General features: G+C 40.0%; 1 protein-coding gene across 1 annotated transcript in view; it reads left to right on the plus strand.

The window, feature by feature from the left end:
* LOC107115095 (epithelial chloride channel protein-like) overlaps positions 1-20,245 on the plus strand; it is an 81,581-nt gene extending 61,336 nt beyond the window's left edge. Inside the window, exons 11-14 of the mRNA XM_015416707.1 lie at positions 1,756-2,029; positions 9,273-9,437; positions 18,231-18,476; positions 19,775-20,245. Of these exons, the coding sequence (XP_015272193.1) occupies positions 1,756-2,029; positions 9,273-9,437; positions 18,231-18,476; positions 19,775-20,130 (1,041 nt within the window). The 3' untranslated portion in view covers positions 20,131-20,245. The remainder of the gene's footprint in view (positions 1-1,755; positions 2,030-9,272; positions 9,438-18,230; positions 18,477-19,774) is intronic.
* Positions 20,246-21,384: the final 1,139 nt, after the last annotated feature.

Here is a 21,384-nt window from a genome sequence, read left to right on the forward strand (position 1 = left end):
GCGTTCTCAGTACTGTTTTCTCCCCCCCCCCCCCCCGCCATATTGAGAAAGGAAGGCTGCTTAAGGTTACTCACAACATTCATGAAATGCCTACAGTTGGTTTCCCCAAACTTCACCTAGCTAAAGGCCTAATTCACACACTGTAAAATCCTCATGGCTGTCATGAGGACATTTTATCAGACGTATGCCTGGAGTTTTCTATTGAGAACTCAGTTCCTAGAGTGGTATATCATACAGAGATGCAAAAGGAAACTTGTAGGGCTTGGCACTTGCAGTGAACTTTAAATATTGTATTTTTCTCACGGCAAACAAACACCTCTCTCATGGGCCACTGGTGTGCCTCACAGTGAAGTAAGACAGGTGAGTGGCCCACCTCCTTGTTTTATCTGTCACATTTCTTAGAAATTCAGGGGTTATTCCATTTATCTTCTTGTGAGGTTGACTGAGAGAGATAATTTAATTGTGACTTGGAAGTTGCCACTTTTTCTTCTAAGAGATATTTTGTGTTCTCAACAGCCACCTGACATACATAAACACAGCCAGTACATTTTTCCCTATTTTAGTATCTCCATCGTGAAAAAATTTTGCCGGCAAAAATTTTCCCTGCCCATCTTCAGCCGTAAACAGAACCTTGTGTAAGTGAAGACTTGAGAATGAGAGATAGTGATGTCCATTTTCATGGACTCCATCTGCTGACAGGATTTGAACTCAGGAAAAAAACTGTCTTTCATTGCACAAAGCAAAATAGTGTCCTGTTTATAAATCAGCTGTGATGTTACAATGCTAATGATTAAGAAATTGTGTTCAAAATAGGTTAATGTGGACCAGTCAGTTGCAAAACCTTTTAGTGCAGGAAACTCTAAAGACCTGAACTCTAGTGTTTATAAAGGTATGTAGCCTGAAGCAATCACAAGGGCTGTAATAAGTTCTTCTAGTCATTCACACAGGATCTTTTCTGAAATTGCAGTTTATATTACATTTGACTGGTTAATGTACTATTTTATCTTTTCGAAGCTGAACTCTGATATAATAGTTTTAGATGCAGTTTGGCAGTCCATGGTATATATCTGAATAGACAGATTATCAAAGTGGTCCTGAGGGTGTAGAATGTTTCAATGAAAGGAAGATCTCATTCAAGATGTGGACAGTCTTGCAGCAGTCTTGTGAGCCAGCATTGTGTAGTGGTTAAGAGCAGTGGACTCTACTCTGCAAAGCCGGGTTTGATTCCCCACTCTTCCACATGAAGCTTGTTGGGTGACCTTGGGCCAGTCACAGTTCTCTGAGAACTCTCTCAGCCCCACCTACCTTACAAGATATCTGATGTGAGGAGAGGAAGGGAAGGTGATTGTAAGCTACTTTGGGACTTTTCTTCATCAGCAGCAGTCTCTACCAGAAGCAAAGAGTAGCATCAGAACAGTTGATATGGACCAGTCAAGAGCAAGATTAGGAGGAGAAGCAAGACCCTATTCTTTAATTTTGTTCATAGGATAAAGATCAAGTGGAAACACAGAGATTCTAGGGCTGAATATCAGTGTAGATCAGAGAATACCATCATACTAGTGGGAATCAAGCTTTCATCCCCTAGTTTGTCCCATGCCCTTCCAATGTGACTCTGCTACCCACGGCTCCTAGTGCCTTTTTTAAAAAATCACCTCATTCTTGTCAAACATAGTATGCAAAGAAAAACAAGCTGAATTTATATAAAAAATAATGCCTTAGAGACTGATGATGTGATTGCAAAACTTTGATTTGCAGGCAGGAGACTGGAGTTATGCAATCCAAAGTACACACACAGCAGGAGCTCAAGTCATATCGATGACAGTCACCACTCGAGCTGCGTCTCTGACTGTGCCTCCAGTGACTGTGAAGTCCTATTTGAATAAAGATACCAATAACTACCCTAATCCAATGATCATTTATGCAGAAGTGAGTCAGGGTTTTTTGCCTGTTATTGGTGCAAATGTCACAGCCACTGTTGAACCAGCATCTGGCACTGCTATAGAACTAGAACTTTATGACACTGGTTCAAGTAAGTACACTTTGTAATATTCATCATATCATACACTTTAGAATGTTGGTTTCTGCATTTTGCATTGTTTAAGACTTTTTTGTTTGCATTGCTGTCTGATTTTGTAATGCTAATCCTGTCACATTGCTTTTTGAATGTCTTATGCGGTCTGATTGAATTGTTTTTATATGTTCCATTCTACACTGAGAAAGGAAGGTTATATATGAAGTGAATAAATATGATGCTGCTTTATATTGACTATGTATTGACATTCTATGTAATGAGAAACATAATTATTTGCCGTTACAGGTACAAGCCTTCAAAGTCCTTAGGTTCATGCTATTTCCCCCCCCCCCCTTCTGCTAGCACACAGCATGGACATGGAAGACTAAATCTGGCTTCTTTTTTCCCTTCTTTCCTTCTTTCTACAAATTAGTATTCCCAAGCCTTGATTTCAAGGGAAGTACTTCATTTAGCAGGGCCATGGTGGCTCAGAGGTTAAGACACTGAGCTGCAGATTGGAAGGTCTGTAGCTCGGCAGTTCAAGACCCTAGTGCTGTGTGACAGAGTGAGCTCCCATCTCTGACCCAGCTCCGGTCAACCTAGCAGTCTGAAAGCAAGAACATTGCAAGTAGATAAATAGGTACTGCTATGGTGGGAAGGTAACAGCGTTCTATGTGCCTTGGTGTTTAGTCATGCTGGCAACATGACCATGGAGAAGTCTCCAAACAGCGCTGGCTCCTTGGTTTGGGAATGGAGATGAGCACCACCCCTTAGAGTTGGATTATTTTTTTTAACTGTCTCGAAGGACAGGATTTTATTAATTTTCCAAACAAACAATACACATACAAGTAGACATACGACAAATAACATATATGAGGGTAAATATAAGAACTTAACCATCGTGAAATTGCCTTCTAAGTCTAGACCGCTTCATATTCCGTTATAATATATTAAACACTTCTGTGAAGACATACCATACATTGAGTTCTGTATCTAAAGCTGCATTTTTAAAATTATAAACCAATGTTTACTTTCTTAAAAGTATTATCAATAAGTCATTCTGCTTCAGTCTGTTATATCCTTGTTATACCAGTCATAGAATCGTTTCCATGCCTTATCAAATGTGTAATTTTTAGATCCTTTCATCATTAGAGTCAATTTATCACTTTCTGCTGTTTCCATCAGTTTATTGATATATTCGTTTCTTTGGTACTTCAGTTGATTTCCAATATTTGGCATATAAAATTCTCACTGTTGTAGTAAAATAAACTGTCAAGATTTTTATCAAAATCATTTGATAGTATACTCAAAAGCAATACTTCCGGTGTAAATGGTATCACACATCCTAAGATTTTTTGAATTATTTCATGGATCCATATCCAATATTTCTTAGTAATACAACAATGCCACCACATATCGAAAAAGGATCCTATTTTACTTTGACATTTCCAACAAATATTAGAGCATTTACTATTTGATTTCGTTATTCTATCAGGAGTTATGTACCATCTATAGAACATTTTATACATATTTTCTTTATATGTAATAGCTTTTGTAATTTTAATATTTGACTTCCATATTTGCTCCCATTGAGCTATATCAATATCGTGACCAAAATTTTGTGCCCATAACACCATATTAGTTTTAACACTCATCATACATTACATCACTGAGTATGAAACTATAAGTTCTTTTTATTAGCTTAGAATCCGAAGACGTCAAGATTTTTTCAAGTTTTCATAAAATCCCACTCTTCTATCTTTGTAGAATTGAGATTCTATTTGAGCTTTATGCCACCATGTTAAGTGATCTGGTACTCTCAATTCATTCTTATCATTTAATATATCTTGATATATTCTTTTCCAGGGTATACATTTGGAAGCGTAAAGTCTTCTATAGGAGCCATAAATCTTGAATTTTTTGTGTAAAATCTGAGCCACTTCGGCGGGAGGGCGGGATAAAAATCAAATAAATAAATAAATAAATAAATAAATAGCTTCCCATACTTTTAAAAGTGATACTCGCAGCCAATGTTGCTTAAAGTATTTCTGTGACGATGCCTTTTCATATCATAAAAAGGCATGCCAACCTAGCAAGAGATCATGACCTTCTAATTTTAAAATTCTCTCATCCTCTAGTATAATCCAGTCCTTTATCCATACCAGTGCCGCTGCTCTGTAATATAACAACCAGTTTGGTAGACCGAATCCTCTTTCTTTAGTGTCTTGCAACGCCTTAAATCTTATTCTTGGTCGTTTTCCTTGCCATATAAATTTTGAAACTACTTGATCCAGTTCTTTAAAAAAATTGGTTCTGTAGTATAGGAATCGTCTGGAATAAAAATATCCACCTGGGGAGGATATTCATTTTAATAAGTGCAATTCGTCCCATAAAAGAGATCTGTTAACTTTTCCGTTTTTCCAAGTCTTGTTTAGTTGTTTTTAAGAGTTCTTTAACATCATAATTCCCAAATATTTAATTCTATCTTTAATTTGAAATCCCGAGATCTCTTGCAGATGTAATTTTTGTTTTGAGTTCATATTTTTGGTTAGGATTTTTGTCTTATCTATATTTATTTTCAGACCTGCTACATGGCCATAAGCCTGTATTTTCCCTTTTAATATAGAGATAGAGGTTTCAGGATTTTCAAGTATAAATACTATATCATCCGCAAATACTAAGAGCTTAAATTCTTCCCCTTGACTTTAAGACCTATGATCCTTTTCTCTTCTCATATTACATCATTCAGTATTTTGACTGTGAAGATAAATAGCAATGGTGAGAGGGGACAGCCTTGTCTCGTTCCTCTTTGAATTTTGAATTTTTTTGTCTTTTCTCCATTGACCATCACTGTGGCATTCTGTTTAGTATATATCGCTTGTATCATTTTAGTTTCCCCCTGCTTCTGCCGCTTTTTGTGACTCAAATATAAAAGTCCAGTTGACCCTATCAAATGCTTTCTCTGCATCTAAAAATATTAATGCCAATTGTTTCTCTGAATGAATTTCATAATATTCCAAAACGTCTATAATGCATCTCAAATTGTTTCGAAGTTGTCTTTTAGGCAAAAATCCAGCTTGATCTTAGTGTTAGTGTTCTTTGAGGGGGTGAACAAACATGTGGACAAGGGGGATCCAATAGATATTGTTTACCTTGACTTCCAGAAAGCTTTTGATAAAGTTCCTCATCAAAGGCTCCTAAGTAAGCTCAAAAATCATGGGATAAAAGGACAAGTCCTTTTATGGATCAAAAACTGGCTAATTAATAGAAAACAGAGAGTGAGTATAAATGGGCAATTTTCTCAGTGGAGGGTGGTAAGCAGTGGGGTACCACAGGGATCAGTACTTGGTCCACTGCTTTTTAACTTGTTCATTAATGATTTGGAGATGGGAGTAAGCAGTGAAGTGGCTAAATTTGCAGATGATACGAAGTTGTTCAGGGTGGTGAAAACCAGTGAGGATTGTGAGGCACTCCAAAGGGATCTGTCAAGGATGGGCGAGTGGGCGTCAACATGGCAAATGGGGTTCAATGTGGCCAAGTGCAAGGTGATGCACATTGGAGCCAAAAATCCTAAATATAAATACACATTGATGGGGTCTGAACTGGCAGAGACTGAGCAAGAGAGAGATCTTGGAGTTGTAGTGGATAACTCACTGAAAATGTCGAGACAGTGTGTGACTGCAATAAAGAAGGCCAATGCTATGCTGGGGATTATTAGGAAGGGTATTGAAAACAGATCAGCCAATATAATAATGCCCCTATATAAATCAATGGTGAGACCTCATTTGGAATACTGTGTGCAGTTCTGGGCACCACACCTTAAAAAGGATATTATAGCTTTGGAAAAAGTGCAGAAAAGGGCAACTCGAATGATAAAAGGGTTGGAACACTTTCCCTATGAGGAAAGGTTAAAGCGCTTAGGGCTCTTTAGCTTGGAGAAAAGACGACTGAGGGGTGACATGATCGAGGTTTATAAGATTATGCATGGGAAAGAGCAGGTAAAGAAAGAGGTACTTTTCTCCCTTTCTCACAATACAAGAACTCGTGGGCACTCCATGAAACTGCAGAGCGGTCGGGTTAGAACGGATAAAAGGAAGTACTTCTTCACCCAAAGAGTGATTAACACATGGAATTCACTGCCACAGGAAGTGGTGGGTGCTACAAGCATGGACGGCTTCAAAAGGGAATTAGATAAGCATATGGAGCAGAGGTCCATCAGTGGCTATTAGCCACAAGGTATAGCTAGGGGCTCTGGGGCAAGTGATGCTCTGTCTTCTTGGTGCTTGGGGGGGGGTCAACAGTGGGAGGGCTTCTAATGTCCTGGCCCCACTGGTGGACCTCCTGATGGCACTGGTATTTTTGGCCACTGTGTGACACAGAGTGTTGGACTGGATGGGCCTTTGGCCTGATCCAACATTGGCGTCTCTTATGTTCTTATGTATCATTTTTGACAATGACCTTTTGAGTCTTTCAGCTAATATAGATGCAAAAATTTTATAATCCACATTCAATAGAGAAATCGGTCTGTAATTCTTAATTTCCTTTTCATCTGAGTTTGGTTTATGAATCAGTGTAATGACTGCTTCTTTCCAAATTTCGGGGATTACTCCACCTTTCATGGCATTATTACAAATGTCTTTCAAGGTCAATGAAAGCTGTTCTTCGAAGATAATATAAAATTCTATCTGGAGGCCATCTGGTCCTGGAGCTTTACCTCTATTTTGCCTTTTTATTGCCTCTACCACTTCCATCATTGTTATTGGTTGAATCAATATATTCTTGTCTTCCTCCGAGAATTTTTTTGGTTGGAATGTTTCCAAATATCTCTTAATCTGTTCAGAATTACTTTCTGGTTTTCCATACAGGGTTTTGTAGAAATCTTCAATTATTGTTTTTATTTCTTGAATTTTGTTTGTTTCTGTTCCATCTTTCTTAATCAGGGTCTTTATATATGATTTTTCTTTTTGTTGTCTAATTTTATAGGCAAGCCATCTTGTTGGTTTATTAGCATTTTCAAAGAAGTTTTGTTTCACAAATAATAGTTTCTTAGCTAATTCTTCTTTAAGTAAACAGCTCATCTGATGGTGAAGCAGTCTAAGTCTGGATTTTAATTTTGTAGTCACTGCTTTTTCCATTATTATTTTTTCATGTTGTTGTATTTGTTTTTGCAAATTATTATTTTTTTGCCTCTTCTGTTTATTAATTCTTGCAGATTCTTGGATCAAATGCCTCTTAGGAAAGCTTTGAATGCATCCCATACAGTATTGAGTGATATTTCTGGCTGGATATTTTCTTTGAAAAACAATTTGATTTCATCTTTCAATTTATTTACAAACCCTTCGTTCTTCAATATAGATATATAGATATATTAATGTCCATCTGTTTTTTGGTCTTGTTTCTTGAAATTCCAAGTAGACAGGATTATGATCTGCATAAATTCCAGCTTGTATTTCTGCTTCTAAGAGGTCTTTAATGGCTGTGGTAGTGATCCAACACATGTCTATCCTGGACCAGGAATCATGTCTCGCTGAGTAGTAAGTAAATTGCTTTGTTATGGGATTCCTGACCCTCCATGCATCTACCAAACTTAATTCTTACAGAAGAAGTCCTAAAGTCTTAGGGAACTCTGTGCCTCTTCTTTTCTTTTTTCCATAGGAGTTCATTTTTCTGTCTTTTTCTTCATTGAAGACTGCGTTAAAGTCCCCAACTAGACATATCTCTTGAAATTCTTGTTGAGTAATAATATTTTGTAAATTTTTGAAAAAGGGTTCTTGATTTTGATTCGGAGCATAGATGTTCACTATAAGCATTTTTTTCATTTGCCTTTGTATTGCTACCATCAATATTCTTCCATATTCGGAGGCAAATATGATTTCTGGTTGGAATTCTCTTACAAATATAGCTACTCCTCTCTTCTTTTGCTCCCTATCTGTCACTATAAAAGTTCTTCCTAATCCCTTTATATGTAGATGTTTTCCATCAGCTTTCCGTATATGCATCTCTTGAATACATATTATATCAAGTTTCTGTTTTTTAAATTGGTGAAATATCCTTCTTCTTTTCATAGAGTTGGATTTGACTGACGTTCGAGCGAGGGAAATCTTTACCTTTTTACTTCATTTAGCACTTAATTCCATTACTTTCATTTATTGATCAGCTTCTTCAGTCAAACATGAATGCAAAAGAAAAGACACCTTCATTTTGTGAACTGGGCTGTTGGAAAAAAGGAAGATGGTGGTGGGAAAGGAAATCAGGAGTAGATGTTTTGGGGAGAGAAACTGTGTGAGCTGAGCCTTTGTACTGAAAACCCTAGGCTAAATTCCTGTGCTTAGAGCTAACCTGCTGCTGAATTCTTGCAAAGTAGGAGTTAGGGTGTTGCAGCAAGATAAAACAGCCTTTTCCTTTCTTAATTTCTCTCCTTCTTTTCCATACTTTTCTCATTCATTTCTGTCTTCCTTCATTTAATTTTTCCATGTCCTCCCCTTATTTTCACTTCGTGGTCTTATTACTTATAGTTACTTAACTGTTATTTCTCCTTAAGAATTCTCTAGCATATGCCCAGGGATGAAAACCTCCTTGTACTCATGGTTGGCGGTGGTGGTGGGGGGGAAACAAAGCTGCCCAAATGGCCTGATATTCTTGGTCCCTTCATGCTACTAGACCAGATGGCAGGGGCAGTCCCAGCAGGGGCAGTGATAATGTTAGGAGGGAAGCCAACAACAGCTCCAGCAGTGACAAGGAGAAGGTGCCTAGATGCTCTTCAGCTTATTGTGGAAAGTCCCAGAGTTGGAGAGAAGACCCCTGGTGACCCCATCATCTCTAGATACAGAGGCTGTTGAATGTCCCTGCAAAATGATGCTAGAGGGGACCCAGTGCCCAGGAGTTCAACCCAATATGGGCACTGCCTGACAGCATAGATTCACTGACCTTTCTTGCGCTATTCACTTACTGTGTTGGACAGTGTTCTTTAGCTGTAAAAAGCCTAGTAGATACATATGGTTTGTCCAAGCATTGCCAGCCCATAACAAATCTTAGTGCACATCCAACTTGGTGGGACACACTGGTTATCATTGCAACAAATAGCAGTGGACACAAATATTAATACATTAATGTATATTAATAGATTATCAAACACATGACCTCTCAGAATTCAATTTTTATCTATGAAAATGCAAGTAGATGACATGAACTTACTGTATTATTGGTCTTTAATAAGCAGCAAGATCTTTTATTTAGGTTTCTTAATATTTACTATATCAAGGTCCTGATATTTTCAAGAATGATGGAATCTACTCAAGGTATTTCACATCTTTCAATGGAGATGGAAGATACAACATAAAAATACGTGTCCAAGGGAAAGATAAGACTGTCAGACGTGTCCGTAGATATAGTCAAGCTCTGTATGTGCCAGGATATGTAGAAAATGGTAAGAATTCATTGTGAAATAACATTGTTGTCTATGTAAAATGTAAAGGAATGGGTGTTATCTTCTAATAACAATACACGAAACGTGATGTACATTTCTCTATGGAGACATAAACTTCTCACTGGTCAAGTTGTCTTCTCACTGGTCAAGTTGCCAAACTCTGAAACTGTGAGTATTACAAAATATGGAATCGTGTGGAGTGCCCATTTGGTGAGAAGTACACATGTGATTAGACCTGCATGCAAAGAATGTTGTTCATGTACACGCATCACAGCTGCCTGTTATAGTACCACAGGGAAGAGGTTGCCATATGGTTTGGTGTGAGTGTATGTGTGAATGAGAAGATGGCCTCCATTTGTCTATAGTGAGAAAATGTTATATGCTTGGATCTATCATAAATTTCCACAGGCAGAAGGGATTTCCTCCATGACGAGTAGAAGTATGAATTTCTCACCTCCACCTCCCACTGTAGCCCTATATCACTCCCTGAAATACTGCTTCTGGTGGACAGTGGATCTGTAGGAATAAGCTGAAAGCAAAAGAAACAAATTGGAAGTTATTGTGATATGGGAGTGTAGAACTGCAGTCCTAAGATCACCTTCCTGGGAGTAAGCCCCACTGAATAAAATGAGATTTACTTCTGAATAAAGTTTATCAGGATTGCTTCTTTAGAGACTAGACACTTCCAAATTGAGTGTGCTGGAGATGAGAAGTACAGGAAAACTATTTCCCAGAACAATATAAAATTTCTCATAAATATCATGATAGAAGCTATGCTGTATGTGCCACTAAGCAACAAACTCAGAAGCACCATGTATTTCCATTGGGGATGCCAGCCTCCAAGTGGGACCTGGGGATCCCCTTGAATTACAGCTCATCTCCAGACGACAGAGTGTAGACCTGCTTTGGATTTCTGCCTAAAATACCACACAATAATGGGCACAAGTTATTCAGCAGCCTGGATGTGAAATACAAAGGACAGAGTGAGAAAAGACATTTCAGGGGATGTTGGAAAAGAACAAAAGTCTAAAATTTGAAGACCAGAAAATGTTTACAAATTAATTGTAAAACATGGTGATGGATGCAAGACATATTTTAAGATGAACCAGTAAAACAACAACACAGACAGAACCCCCCCCAAAAAAGATATAGCAAAAACAGCTTGAAGACATTTGAAAAATTGTAGGAGAAATTTAAATTTAATCCTGCTGAGGTGAACAGATATACAAAGGAGAGGAACAATTCCAGCAACAGGTGAAAAGGTTAGATGAGTTCACAGCAGATGTTAAGACTGAAGAGAAGCACCCTGTCCTGGATAGCCTATGCAAGCCTGATCCTATCAGATTTCAGAAGCTAAGCAGGGCCCACATTGGCAAGTACTTGATGAGAGACCTCCAAAGAATGCCAGCGTTGGGAGGCAGAGGCCACTTCTCTGTGAATGTCCTCCATGCCCAGTAGGAGTCGCCAGAGGTCGCCATGACTTCCAGGAATGGGCACACATACAAACACAAAAATACCCCCCCAAGATATTATTTTTTTTAAAAGACTGAAGAGAAAAAACAGGAAGACCAGGCAGATGAAAGCTGCAATAATTAATTTTAGAAATGAGACAAAACATTCATGTTTACAGCATCATCCATTAAAGATCAGAGAATTTTGTAAGTGTTCTGAGTAACAAAATAAGCAAGCTTTAGGAACAGTAGAAATCTGAGGAAAAGAAATAGTCTAATCACAGATGATGCTAAGATTGCAGATTTGTGGATTCGCACAGAGACAGAACAAGAGGGAAAAGATTACAGAAAACAACTAATTCAGGTTCCTGAATTATAATTTTTAATTGATGATTTGATATTCATAAACAAATAGATGTCAAGCATCTAGGTACAATAATTCAGTCAGTTAGCCTTTATTGGCATATAATACCTCCATAAACAATAATATACATAGAGAAGAGTAAAAAATGGGAGCCATATTACAAAATACATAATTTTATAAAATGCATCATATCATTACTTCTGTAGCTTTTCCTGGAGCAGCTTTATAGCTTATTGTAAAAACATAGCTACCTTCTTTGTTATTTCAGGTGAGGCATGATTCAAAAGGCGATGTACCTTTAGAGCATCTGGAAGGCCCTTCATATTAGCTAGGATAGAATTTAGATATTTGAGATGTATATCTACATAAAAGTAACAATAAAATACATGTGAAATTGTCTCAATACATCTAAAGTTACAGTAACAATATCTAGCCAAGTATGCAATCTTGTTATATCTGCCATGTAAAATCGCAGATAACATAATGTTGAATCTGGCAAAAGAAAGGCTCTGCATTGTTGTGGTACTTATAAAGCAGATAGGTATGGGGCCACTCAACCTAAAGTTGGCTAAACTAAATAGTCTTTGAGTTTCAATATCAAAAACTCTGTGCTTAATCACCTGATATGTGCCTATAAATGGGAGCATAAACAGCAAATCCAATGGTATATCCATGACAGTTATGTTTTCTTGATGCATGCTAACCAACTGGACATATTTGACTCTGAGAGCGTTTGCTGTATAAGGCTCCCTAGGTCCATGTTGTAATGCAGATTCAGCCAATATTTTATTATCAAGAGCCACACTCTTGTTTCCAAAAGATTTAATCTGGATTCTACATAGGGCTGTGTATGCCACACAATGAGGCATTCTCATGATTTTCCACAGAAATGTGGACTGCACACATTCAATGACACAGTTTGGTGTAGTGGTTGTGCTGACTCTAATCTGGGAGAACCGTGTTTGATTCCCCACTCCTCTACTTGCACCTGGCTGGATGACCTTGGGCAAGCCATAGCTCTGATAAGAGCTGTTCTTGAAAAAGAGCAGTTTCTGTCAAGAGCTCTGTCAGCCCTGCCTACCTCACAGGGTGTCTGTTGTGGAGAGGGGGAGGGGAAGGGAAAGGAGTCTGTAAGCCGCTCTGAGACACCTTTGGGTAGTGAAGGGCGGGGTGTAAATCCAATCTCCTCTTCTTCTTCAAATGCACTGATCCATATCAGGATACTATATTGTTAGAGAATGAACTTGATATTTTACTTTATGGACTTATATTTATTACTACACACAATGGACTGTGCACACACACACATAGGCTCAAAGAACTGTACATTTTAAGTAATCCATTGTGATGCAACACATAGAAGGTGCCTGCACAAGCCTTACACGTAAATAAGGTTTAAGCTACACAGTTACCAGCCTGGTGAAGAAGCACACACCTCCATTATTGTGAGCAGTAAGAAACAACAGCTTGAGAAGAGACAGCCCCCATTGCAGAAATAGTTGTAGTCACGTACTACCCATCACTGATTTGTTCCTGCATTGGTATTTCCTGCCAAATGAACATTTGGTTTACAATGGAATGGCCAGCTTCAGCTACACTACAATGAAGCATCCTGATGCCAAGGTTTTCACACCTGCCCAGATGCCCTTCTCTGAGTAAGGTATTAGATTTCAATATTGACCACTCCTTATAGGTAACCTCCCACTCCTATAGGCAATCAATAGGATTGTTTTTGGGACGGACTAACAGGTAGGTGGGTCCACAGGTTGGAACAGTTACCACCCACCTAATGGATCCACTATAAAAGGTAAGGACCATTCATCTGGCCCTTTCTAGCTAGCAACCCCCGCAACAACCCCTGTCTGCTTTTTACTCCTCTTGAGTCCCACTTGCTATCCCCAAACCCTTGCCTCTACTTTGATCTCTTTTTATTTATTTATTTATTTCCCTCTCCTAAAAAGGAGGGAAATTTTGCTTTTACAGTTCAAGAAATTAGGAAGGGTCTATAGAGGGATAAAGAAAAGTGTTGAGTGATGTTAAGTATTAGTATGTTAATCTTTTAGTATTAAAGTTAAAGTCAATAGCATCTTCTGCAGTTGGACGATCTTCTTTTCTTCTGGATTCTTTAAAATTGCGCATTTAGCATGTTAGTAAAGTCCTTTTGGGATTAATATGTACTGTAAGGCGCTGCTCGAGCTAGTCCTCAAACTTTGGGGTATTTCCCCTTTTTGTCTCTTAAATTGTATTTTGGGCCAGTCGCTCCTTTGGCTTCCTCGTCTTTCACCTCTTCCTCCAAACTGCTGTCTTCTCCGCTAGCTCCCGACATCCACTTGGCAAGTTCTGTCTCCTCTTCTGCACTGGCGTGCCTCTTCAAAAAGTCTTGAGCCTTAAAGATAGAGTCTATCTTTTCTCTTCTGTCTTTAAACTTAAGGACCAGTCCCTCTGGCACCAACCATCTGTAACTAATTTGATGACTTTGTAAGAATATGGTCAGTCCTTTATATTCCTTTCTCTTCATTATGAAATCGAAGAGTCAGGTTTGATTTCTCCATTTGAAGCAATAATAATTTATTGTCCTGTTTCTCCTGATGTTTTTCCACTTTGATGACCTTCTTCTTAACTTTCTGTATTTCTTCTGTTGATGCCAGACACTTCTTTGCAATATCATCTACCTTGTCAGCTGTCTCTGTCATTTTCTTCTGTTGAACACTATAGGCACTTTCCATGCTATCCAGCTTTTGGTTGATTTTTTGCAGTTCCTCCAGCAGATGGCGCAAAAGATCACCTTCTTGTTGATTGACAGCAGCCCCAGCAAGGGCAGGGCTCGGACAGGGAGTCCCTCCCGTCTTCTTTGTCTGCTTCTCCACCAACTTTTTCTGCCCCGCCATTTTCCGCTTTTGTTTACAGTTTAAAAGTTCATGCTACGCCACTTAGGGATGTCTCCCTCTTCACCGCTTCCAGCTCCCTCCCAAAAGGTAATGCGCTTTAGCCAATCTTCGCTTCGTCCCCCTTTTCCACTTTTAAAAAGTCTCTTTCTCCGGTGGGGGGGGGAATCCTCCCTCCTCCCTCTCGATCTCCCGGGGGATGGAGCGCGCTTATGCCACCGCTTCAGAATTAATCACCAACTCACAGTTATTCGCTTATCTTGTTTTTTTCTGGCTTTACTTTAATGCTCCATCACTCCGCTGTTCCGGTGGCGTTGCTAGTCCCCATGTGGGGCACGACACAGCAGGGGCCGTTTGGGGCAGAGGGAGAGCCTCAATTCCTGAACTTCTGGCCGGCAAGAGGCTTCTCCCCTAAGCGCCCCCTGGTTCGGAGCCTTTTCACTAAGGCTCCTCAGGATCTCCGCTTATGCGGGACCCCCCCCCAAACTGTGTGTGGGCGATCTGGCTCCGGGAGCATCCCGAGAGCTGGTCGCCATTCGTGCCGCCGTGGCCGGAAGTCCCCGACTAGAACACTGATCTCTTGATCTGCAGTCAAGAGACCCACACGTTCCGGCTGGTTCTGGTCGTGTGTAAACTCCCTTAGATTTCTATTTCTTCCCATCCATTCTTCATTGGAACAACCAAGCTGCGAAGACAGATAAGTATTGCGCATCATCACCTCCACCTGCTAATGCAACAGTGCTTATTTTAATACTGTATTTCTAAGGAACTTGATTGAATGTGTGAGTGCATCAGTATTGTTTGTATGAGATTTATTCTTTAAGTAAAAGACATTTATTTTAACAACAACAGCCTTGTTATCCTTCTCTGGTAACCCTTGGTGGGGACAGGACCTTGGTATAGTTGGCAAGGACCCATTTATAAATTGCCAATTGCTGGAAATAAAGCAATTCGGCTAACAGTATAAAAGTTGGGAAGTTACTTTGGCCATAAAGACTTTCAATGCAGCTGGTATGAATTGATTGCCTCTGCTATAAAAGAATCAGGAAACGGCTGAGGCACTGATATTTGCCATATTTATTGCTGACGTGTTGTGTAGACCAAGATGCGTTATACTGAAAGTGCAGGACTAAATATCTAAAATGTTTAACCTGTTCAATCACTTTTCCTCCAATTATCCATTTGGATGGTTTCCAAGTTTTGGAGAAAACAAGTATTTTTGATTTTTTGTAATTCAAGGGTAGTTTATTAGTTGAAAAGAACAGCAGGCATCTTTTCAGTAAGCATTTTAAGCCAACTCTGAAGCAAGACAGTAATACCACATCCTTGGCATATCATAGCAGAGGGACGTGGATAGAGCCCAATTTAAGATAATGACCATTAACTGCTACTAGATAGGGAGTGAGATCATTAAGGAACAGGTTAAATAAAAAGGGAGCTAATATACAGCCCTGTTTGACTCCTTTATTGAAAGGGATTTTTGGAGTTAATTCCCCTGCCAATGAGTATTTAATTTGACAAGTAGTAGAAGTATATAACTTTTTATAAGATTGAAGTGTCTCTTGTGTATGTTTTACTGCTGTAGTTTGGCCCAAAGGAGTTCCCTGTCAATTGAATCAAATACCCCCTTAAAATGTAAAAAAGTAATGTGTAATTTTGTGTTACATCTTTTGGTATACTTATTGATCAAATGGAATAAGATGGTACGGTCATCTAAAGTAGCTTTCCCTTTACAAAATCCTAGCTGTTCCAGGCCAAAACTCTCTGCTGTGCCATCCAAAGGATAAGCTTTGATAGTAAATGCTTGGTGTATAGTTTGCCCATTGCAGAGAACAGGCTGATTGGTCTGTAGTTAGAGGGCATGGTACAATCACCTTTTTAATAGACCAGGACTACACTTGCATTTAACCATGCATCAGGAATAAGACCAATTATATCAATCATTGTAAAAAGATGCTAAGTGGGCAACCCACCAGTCCGGATCCTGTTCTAGTATTTCAGGAAGAATTATATCTGGACTGGATGCTAGATACAAGATAAAGAATAGCAGTGAGAAATAGACCAGAGAGATATCATCCATATCTCTCCTTATATATAATTGAGTAAGAACATTCTATATGAACATTCTAAATTTGGCCCCTTTAGTGTATGGACGCTTGAACTGTCAGTTAGAAGACGCTGGCTGGGTTGACTGGCTGCTTTGTGCAGTCCCGCCCAGCGTTTCAAGGTCTTTTGCATATGGAAGCTGATTGGACTTCACTGCATTCCACACCTCAAACTCACCCCCCTCCCCGCAAGGCAGTTGGAATGTCAGTTGCATATGGAACCTTCAAGGTCTTTTGCATATGGAAGCTGATTGGACTTCACTGCATTCCACACCTCAAACTCACCCCCCTCCCCGCAAGGCAGTTGGAATGTCAGTTGCATATGGAACCTTCAAGGTCTTTTGCATATGGAAGCTGATTGGACTTCACTGCATTCCACACCTCAAACTCACCCCCCTCCCCGCAAGGCAGTTGGAATGTCAGTTGCATATGGAACCTTCAAGGTCTTTTGCATATGGAAGCTGATTGGACTTCACTGCATTCCACACCTCAAACTCACCCCCCTCCCCGCAAGGCAGTTGGAATGTCAGTTGCATATGGAACCTTCAAGGTCTTTTGCATATGGAAGCTGATTGGACTTCACTGCATTCCACACCTCAAACTCACCCCCCTCCCCGCAAGGCAGTTGGAATGTCAGTTGCATATGGAACCTTCAAGGTCTTTTGCATATGGAAGCTGATTGGACTTCACTGCATTCCACACCTCAAACTCACCCCCCTCCCCGCAAGGCAGTTGGAATGTCAGTTGCATATGGAACCTTCAAGGTCTTTTGCATATGGAAGCTGATTGGACTTCACTGCATTCCACACCTCAAACTCACCCCCCTCCCCGCAAGGCAGTTGGAATGTCAGTTGCATATGGAACCTTCAAGGTCTTTTGCATATGGAAGCTGATTGGACTTCACTGCATTCCACACCTCAAACTCACCCCCCTCCCCGCAAGGCAGTTGGAATGTCAGTTGTAGACCCTATGACATTATACCTGCTGAGTCCTTCCGCCCCCCCCATGCTGCCTTCTACAGAATCCACCCCCCAAAACTCCAGGTATTTCCCTCCTTATAGCTGGCAACCCTACTTTCCCCTCAGTGCCTGTTGGTAGGCAACTAAGCTTGGTCCTGTCACCTACTTTGGCCTTTGGGAGAAAACACATTGGGGCAAGTCCTGATAGGGTTGCCAACTCCCGATGGGAAATTCCTGGAGATTGGAGGGATGGAGCCTGAAGAGGGTGAGGTTTGAGGAGGGGTGGGACATCAGACAGGTAGAGTGCCATAGACTCCACCCTCCAAACCAGCCATTTCATCCTGGGTAACAATTGTTGCCAATTTCCAGGTGAGGGCTACAGATCACTCAAAATTACAACTGCTCTTCAGGGAGCAGAGATCAGTTCCTCTGGAGAAAACAGTGGACTCTGCCATTATACCCTGCTGAGGTCACCACAGCAAAATGACACTGTTTACCCAAAGCCAGAGCACTCCCCCAGAGCCTCTTTCTAGATCTCGTTGTATTTATTTCCACAACGGGCTTTACTGCTAGTTGTCTTTATAAAATACGGAGCTAGTGTGGTGTAGTGATTAGAGTGCAGGACTGGCATCTAGGAGGCCCAAGGTTCCAAATTCTCAGTTTGCCGTGCGTTTAGGCCAGTCATGCTCAAACAACCTAACCTACCTCACTGTGTTGTTATATGGATAAAATGCCGGGTGGGAGGAGAATAGTGCTTACTGTCCTGAGCTCCTTGGAGGAATGCCAGGATACTGAAAAATATAACTAAATAAACTAAAATCACAGGAGATGAGAGAGCCAAGGGATAGAATATGCAACAGGAGAGAGAGAGTTATAGATTAAAAAGGGAAACAATTAGACTTTTTTGTCTTATTATCTTCAAAGACCTTATGTGCAAAAGCAAATAAAGGCTATCAGATTAATGAGATGGTTTAGAAACTCACTTCTTGTCACACATTAAAATACATCTCTTTTGGACTTTTTTGATAGGTGTAATAAAAATGAACACGCCAAGACCTGAAGTCAGTGAGGATGAAATCCAACCAGACATTGGAAATTTCAGCAGAATTGCATCAGGAGGTTCTTTTGTACTGGCAGGAGCTCCTCCAAGCGGTTCAAGTCCTCCTCCAGATGTCTTTCCACCCTGTAAAATCACTGACCTTGAAGCGCAGTTAGAAGATGATGAATTCCTTTTGTCCTGGACAGCTCCTGGGAATGACTATGATATTGGGAAAGGTATGAAATTTTGCTTTAAGCAGAGGGCTCTGATAAGTTGCCAAAACCATCCCTAGGGGTCTGTAGGGCCTGGTGCAAATTAATCTATTTGGATCCCGCCTTCCCCATTCCTGTTTGTCCATCCCCTGAATGAATCCAGCAAAGGAGGCAGGCATGTCCATCCTGACACCTGGCATTGACATTGGGTTGGATCAACGAATTTTATTTCTGCTGAAAAAGGGAGGAGGGCATCCTCTTTGACCACGAAAAACATTATTCCAGGGATCCTAACTCCTGTATGTAGAAAGCCATGTGGGATAGGGCCTGTAGGAGAACTGGATGAGATCAAGTAAAAAAGCTATTTGGATCCAACCCATTATAATACTGTGACGCTATGCAGCACTTCCACCTATGGAATGAGCATATTGTGGGTTCTAACCTACGTCTCCCTATTCATGAAAATTCACATGATGTCCAGTTCCCTGACCAGGATTCCCTTCCTGGGGTTGTCTCTCAATTTCTTATGTCTTACAACACTATCTTAATGGTATTATTTCTGAGTCTGAACAGCAGAGCACTTCTTACATACCTTAGATGTAAATTTTCTTATCTGTTCTGTCTACTATGGACCTTCTTTGTGTTGGTCATTCAGTCTCCAGGAAAGTCCTGTGTACAGTCTCACAGAACCTATTGTGGGTTGGCACACACTATCAAACTCTATTCTGGGTACATGAATGTTCAGTGTCCTTTACCTATCTTGGCTCTCTCTTGTTTGTTTTCCCCATCACATTCCTGCATGGTATTTTAATTGGGACTTTTGTAGAGCAGCCCTTCCTCCTTTATAAGCAAATATTGGGAATGCGGTCCTCCTTGGTCTCTAGTTTCACACCTGTCTCCAGTAAGCAAGCTTGCTAGTTTCCCAGTGTGGGACTGTACAGAAACCACAATGAAGAAAACAGGGTGGCACTTACCTATAGCTGTTGTTCATCAAATGGTCTTCTGTACAGGTACCCACCTCTCCCTCCTACCCCGTCTTTGAACTCTCTGAAACCTTAGGTTCTTGGTATCTCCAGTGGTGGCATGGAGAGAACTAAGGGAGTAGCAGCTTCCTTCTACTTGTCATGGTTTCATCAAAACATCATCAAGGGGAAGAGGGGCACTCCTAGTAAACTCTGGATTTTTTTTCTTGGGAAACATTCCCTGAGCACAAGAAGTTTGAAACCCACTGATAGGGTCTATTATTTGATAATTATAATTTAGTCTTTGACTTAAATTATAGATTTCTAATGCCTATGAGTCATGTATGTTTTATTTTGCAGTGGAAAGATATGAAATAAAAATGAGTAAAAATCCCTTGGAATTAAGAGATGCTACCTTTCATACAGCCATTTCTGTGAACACATCTGGTCTGACAACTGAGTTTGCAGGGATCAAACAATCCTTTCAATTTAAGCCTGAAAACTTCACAAAAGAAAATGGCACCACCATCTACTTTGCAATTCGTGGCATTGATGACAGCAACAATGTTGGAGAAGCATCCAATATAGCAAGAACAGTTGTCCTTGTTTCCACATTTCCTACTACCCTCCCTAGTACAGCGAGCAGTTACACTATGACCTCTGTCACGACTACTCACTTCTTTCTTTGTGTGTGTGTGTGTTATGTGGTTAGATAAAGTGTGTCTTTAACTCATTATTTCTCTTTCTCTTTGGGTGTGTAATGCGGCCACCAGGGATTTAATTCCAATCTTATTATTTAACCTTTCCCATAGAATTGTGCCCAAGCTCTAAGGCCCCTTTGTTGAACTATGTGGTCCTGAGGATGAGAGTCTTTTATTGTAATAGCATATGACTCCAGGTTTTCATGAAACAAAATAAAGCTTTATTTGTACAAGAAGTGTATTCTTTTCATCATCTTAAGTAACATCTCTTCATTAAATAAAATGGTAGGTGATAATAACCTCTAACTAAGTTGTCACTCTCTTTCTCTTCACAATCACTCCTCTCTAACAAATCCTTCTTTCCCTTCGGAATGTACTCTGTCCAAGCTTTAGCACAGGGGTCCCCAATGTTCTGGCACATGGGGGCCACATCAAAGTGCCCAATGCCTAAAGAGGGCTGCATCTTAAATCAAAATGTAACAAAATTATTAACCTGCCTATTTAGATCAAAAGTAAACTTTTAGAGGTAAATGAAGAAACATTAACTTGAATGCAATCTATTTGGGAACAATATTTCAATGTGAAACCTTTTAATCTATCTGTGCACGCTTACCTAGTCAGTGTGATTTTTGTGGCTGTTTTCTGTTAGCCAAGACATTAAAGTCCAAGTCTAGGTTTGTGACAGACACCCTTAAAGTGTCATGTAAATGTTCATCTGTAAGTCTTGACCTACCCTTGGATCTCACAATGTTCATCATGGGAATAGTTTGTTCACATATATATGTGGTGCCAAAGACCATGAACATGCCTGCAGCAAATTTCTTTAAGCTGATAAATATATCAGGTAGACCAGAATAGAAATCTGTTAGATGAAATTAATTGATTTGAAAGTCGTGATCATCCCAGAGACATTTACAAAGAAAATAGTATGTTAATTTTCTTTGTAAATGACTCTGGGATGATCACTTGACTTTCAAATCAATTAGTTTCGTCTGAGAAAAGTTACTTGCATCTTCTGGTGCTACTTCAAATGGAGCCCACTCCAGAAAAGAGCTCGAAAGTGGTCGAAAGTGGTGCGGGAGACAGAGCAGCCCATGGGCAGGGCCCGATCTAAGTAAAACTGCCCCTCAAAACAAAACCCTAAAAGTTTGAAGTCCTCCGGATGCATTGGGAGGAGGCAGAATGCCGACTTAAAGTCGCATTTTGCCATCTCCGCTCCTTTGCCGCAGCCACGCACAATGCGCACTGCTTGATCAAAGGAAGTGTACC

This window comes from Gekko japonicus, unplaced genomic scaffold (genome assembly GCF_001447785.1).
Source record: "Gekko japonicus isolate JY-2015 unplaced genomic scaffold, Gekko_japonicus_V1.1 scaffold16, whole genome shotgun sequence".
Lineage (NCBI taxonomy): Eukaryota > Metazoa > Chordata > Lepidosauria > Squamata > Gekkonidae > Gekko > Gekko japonicus.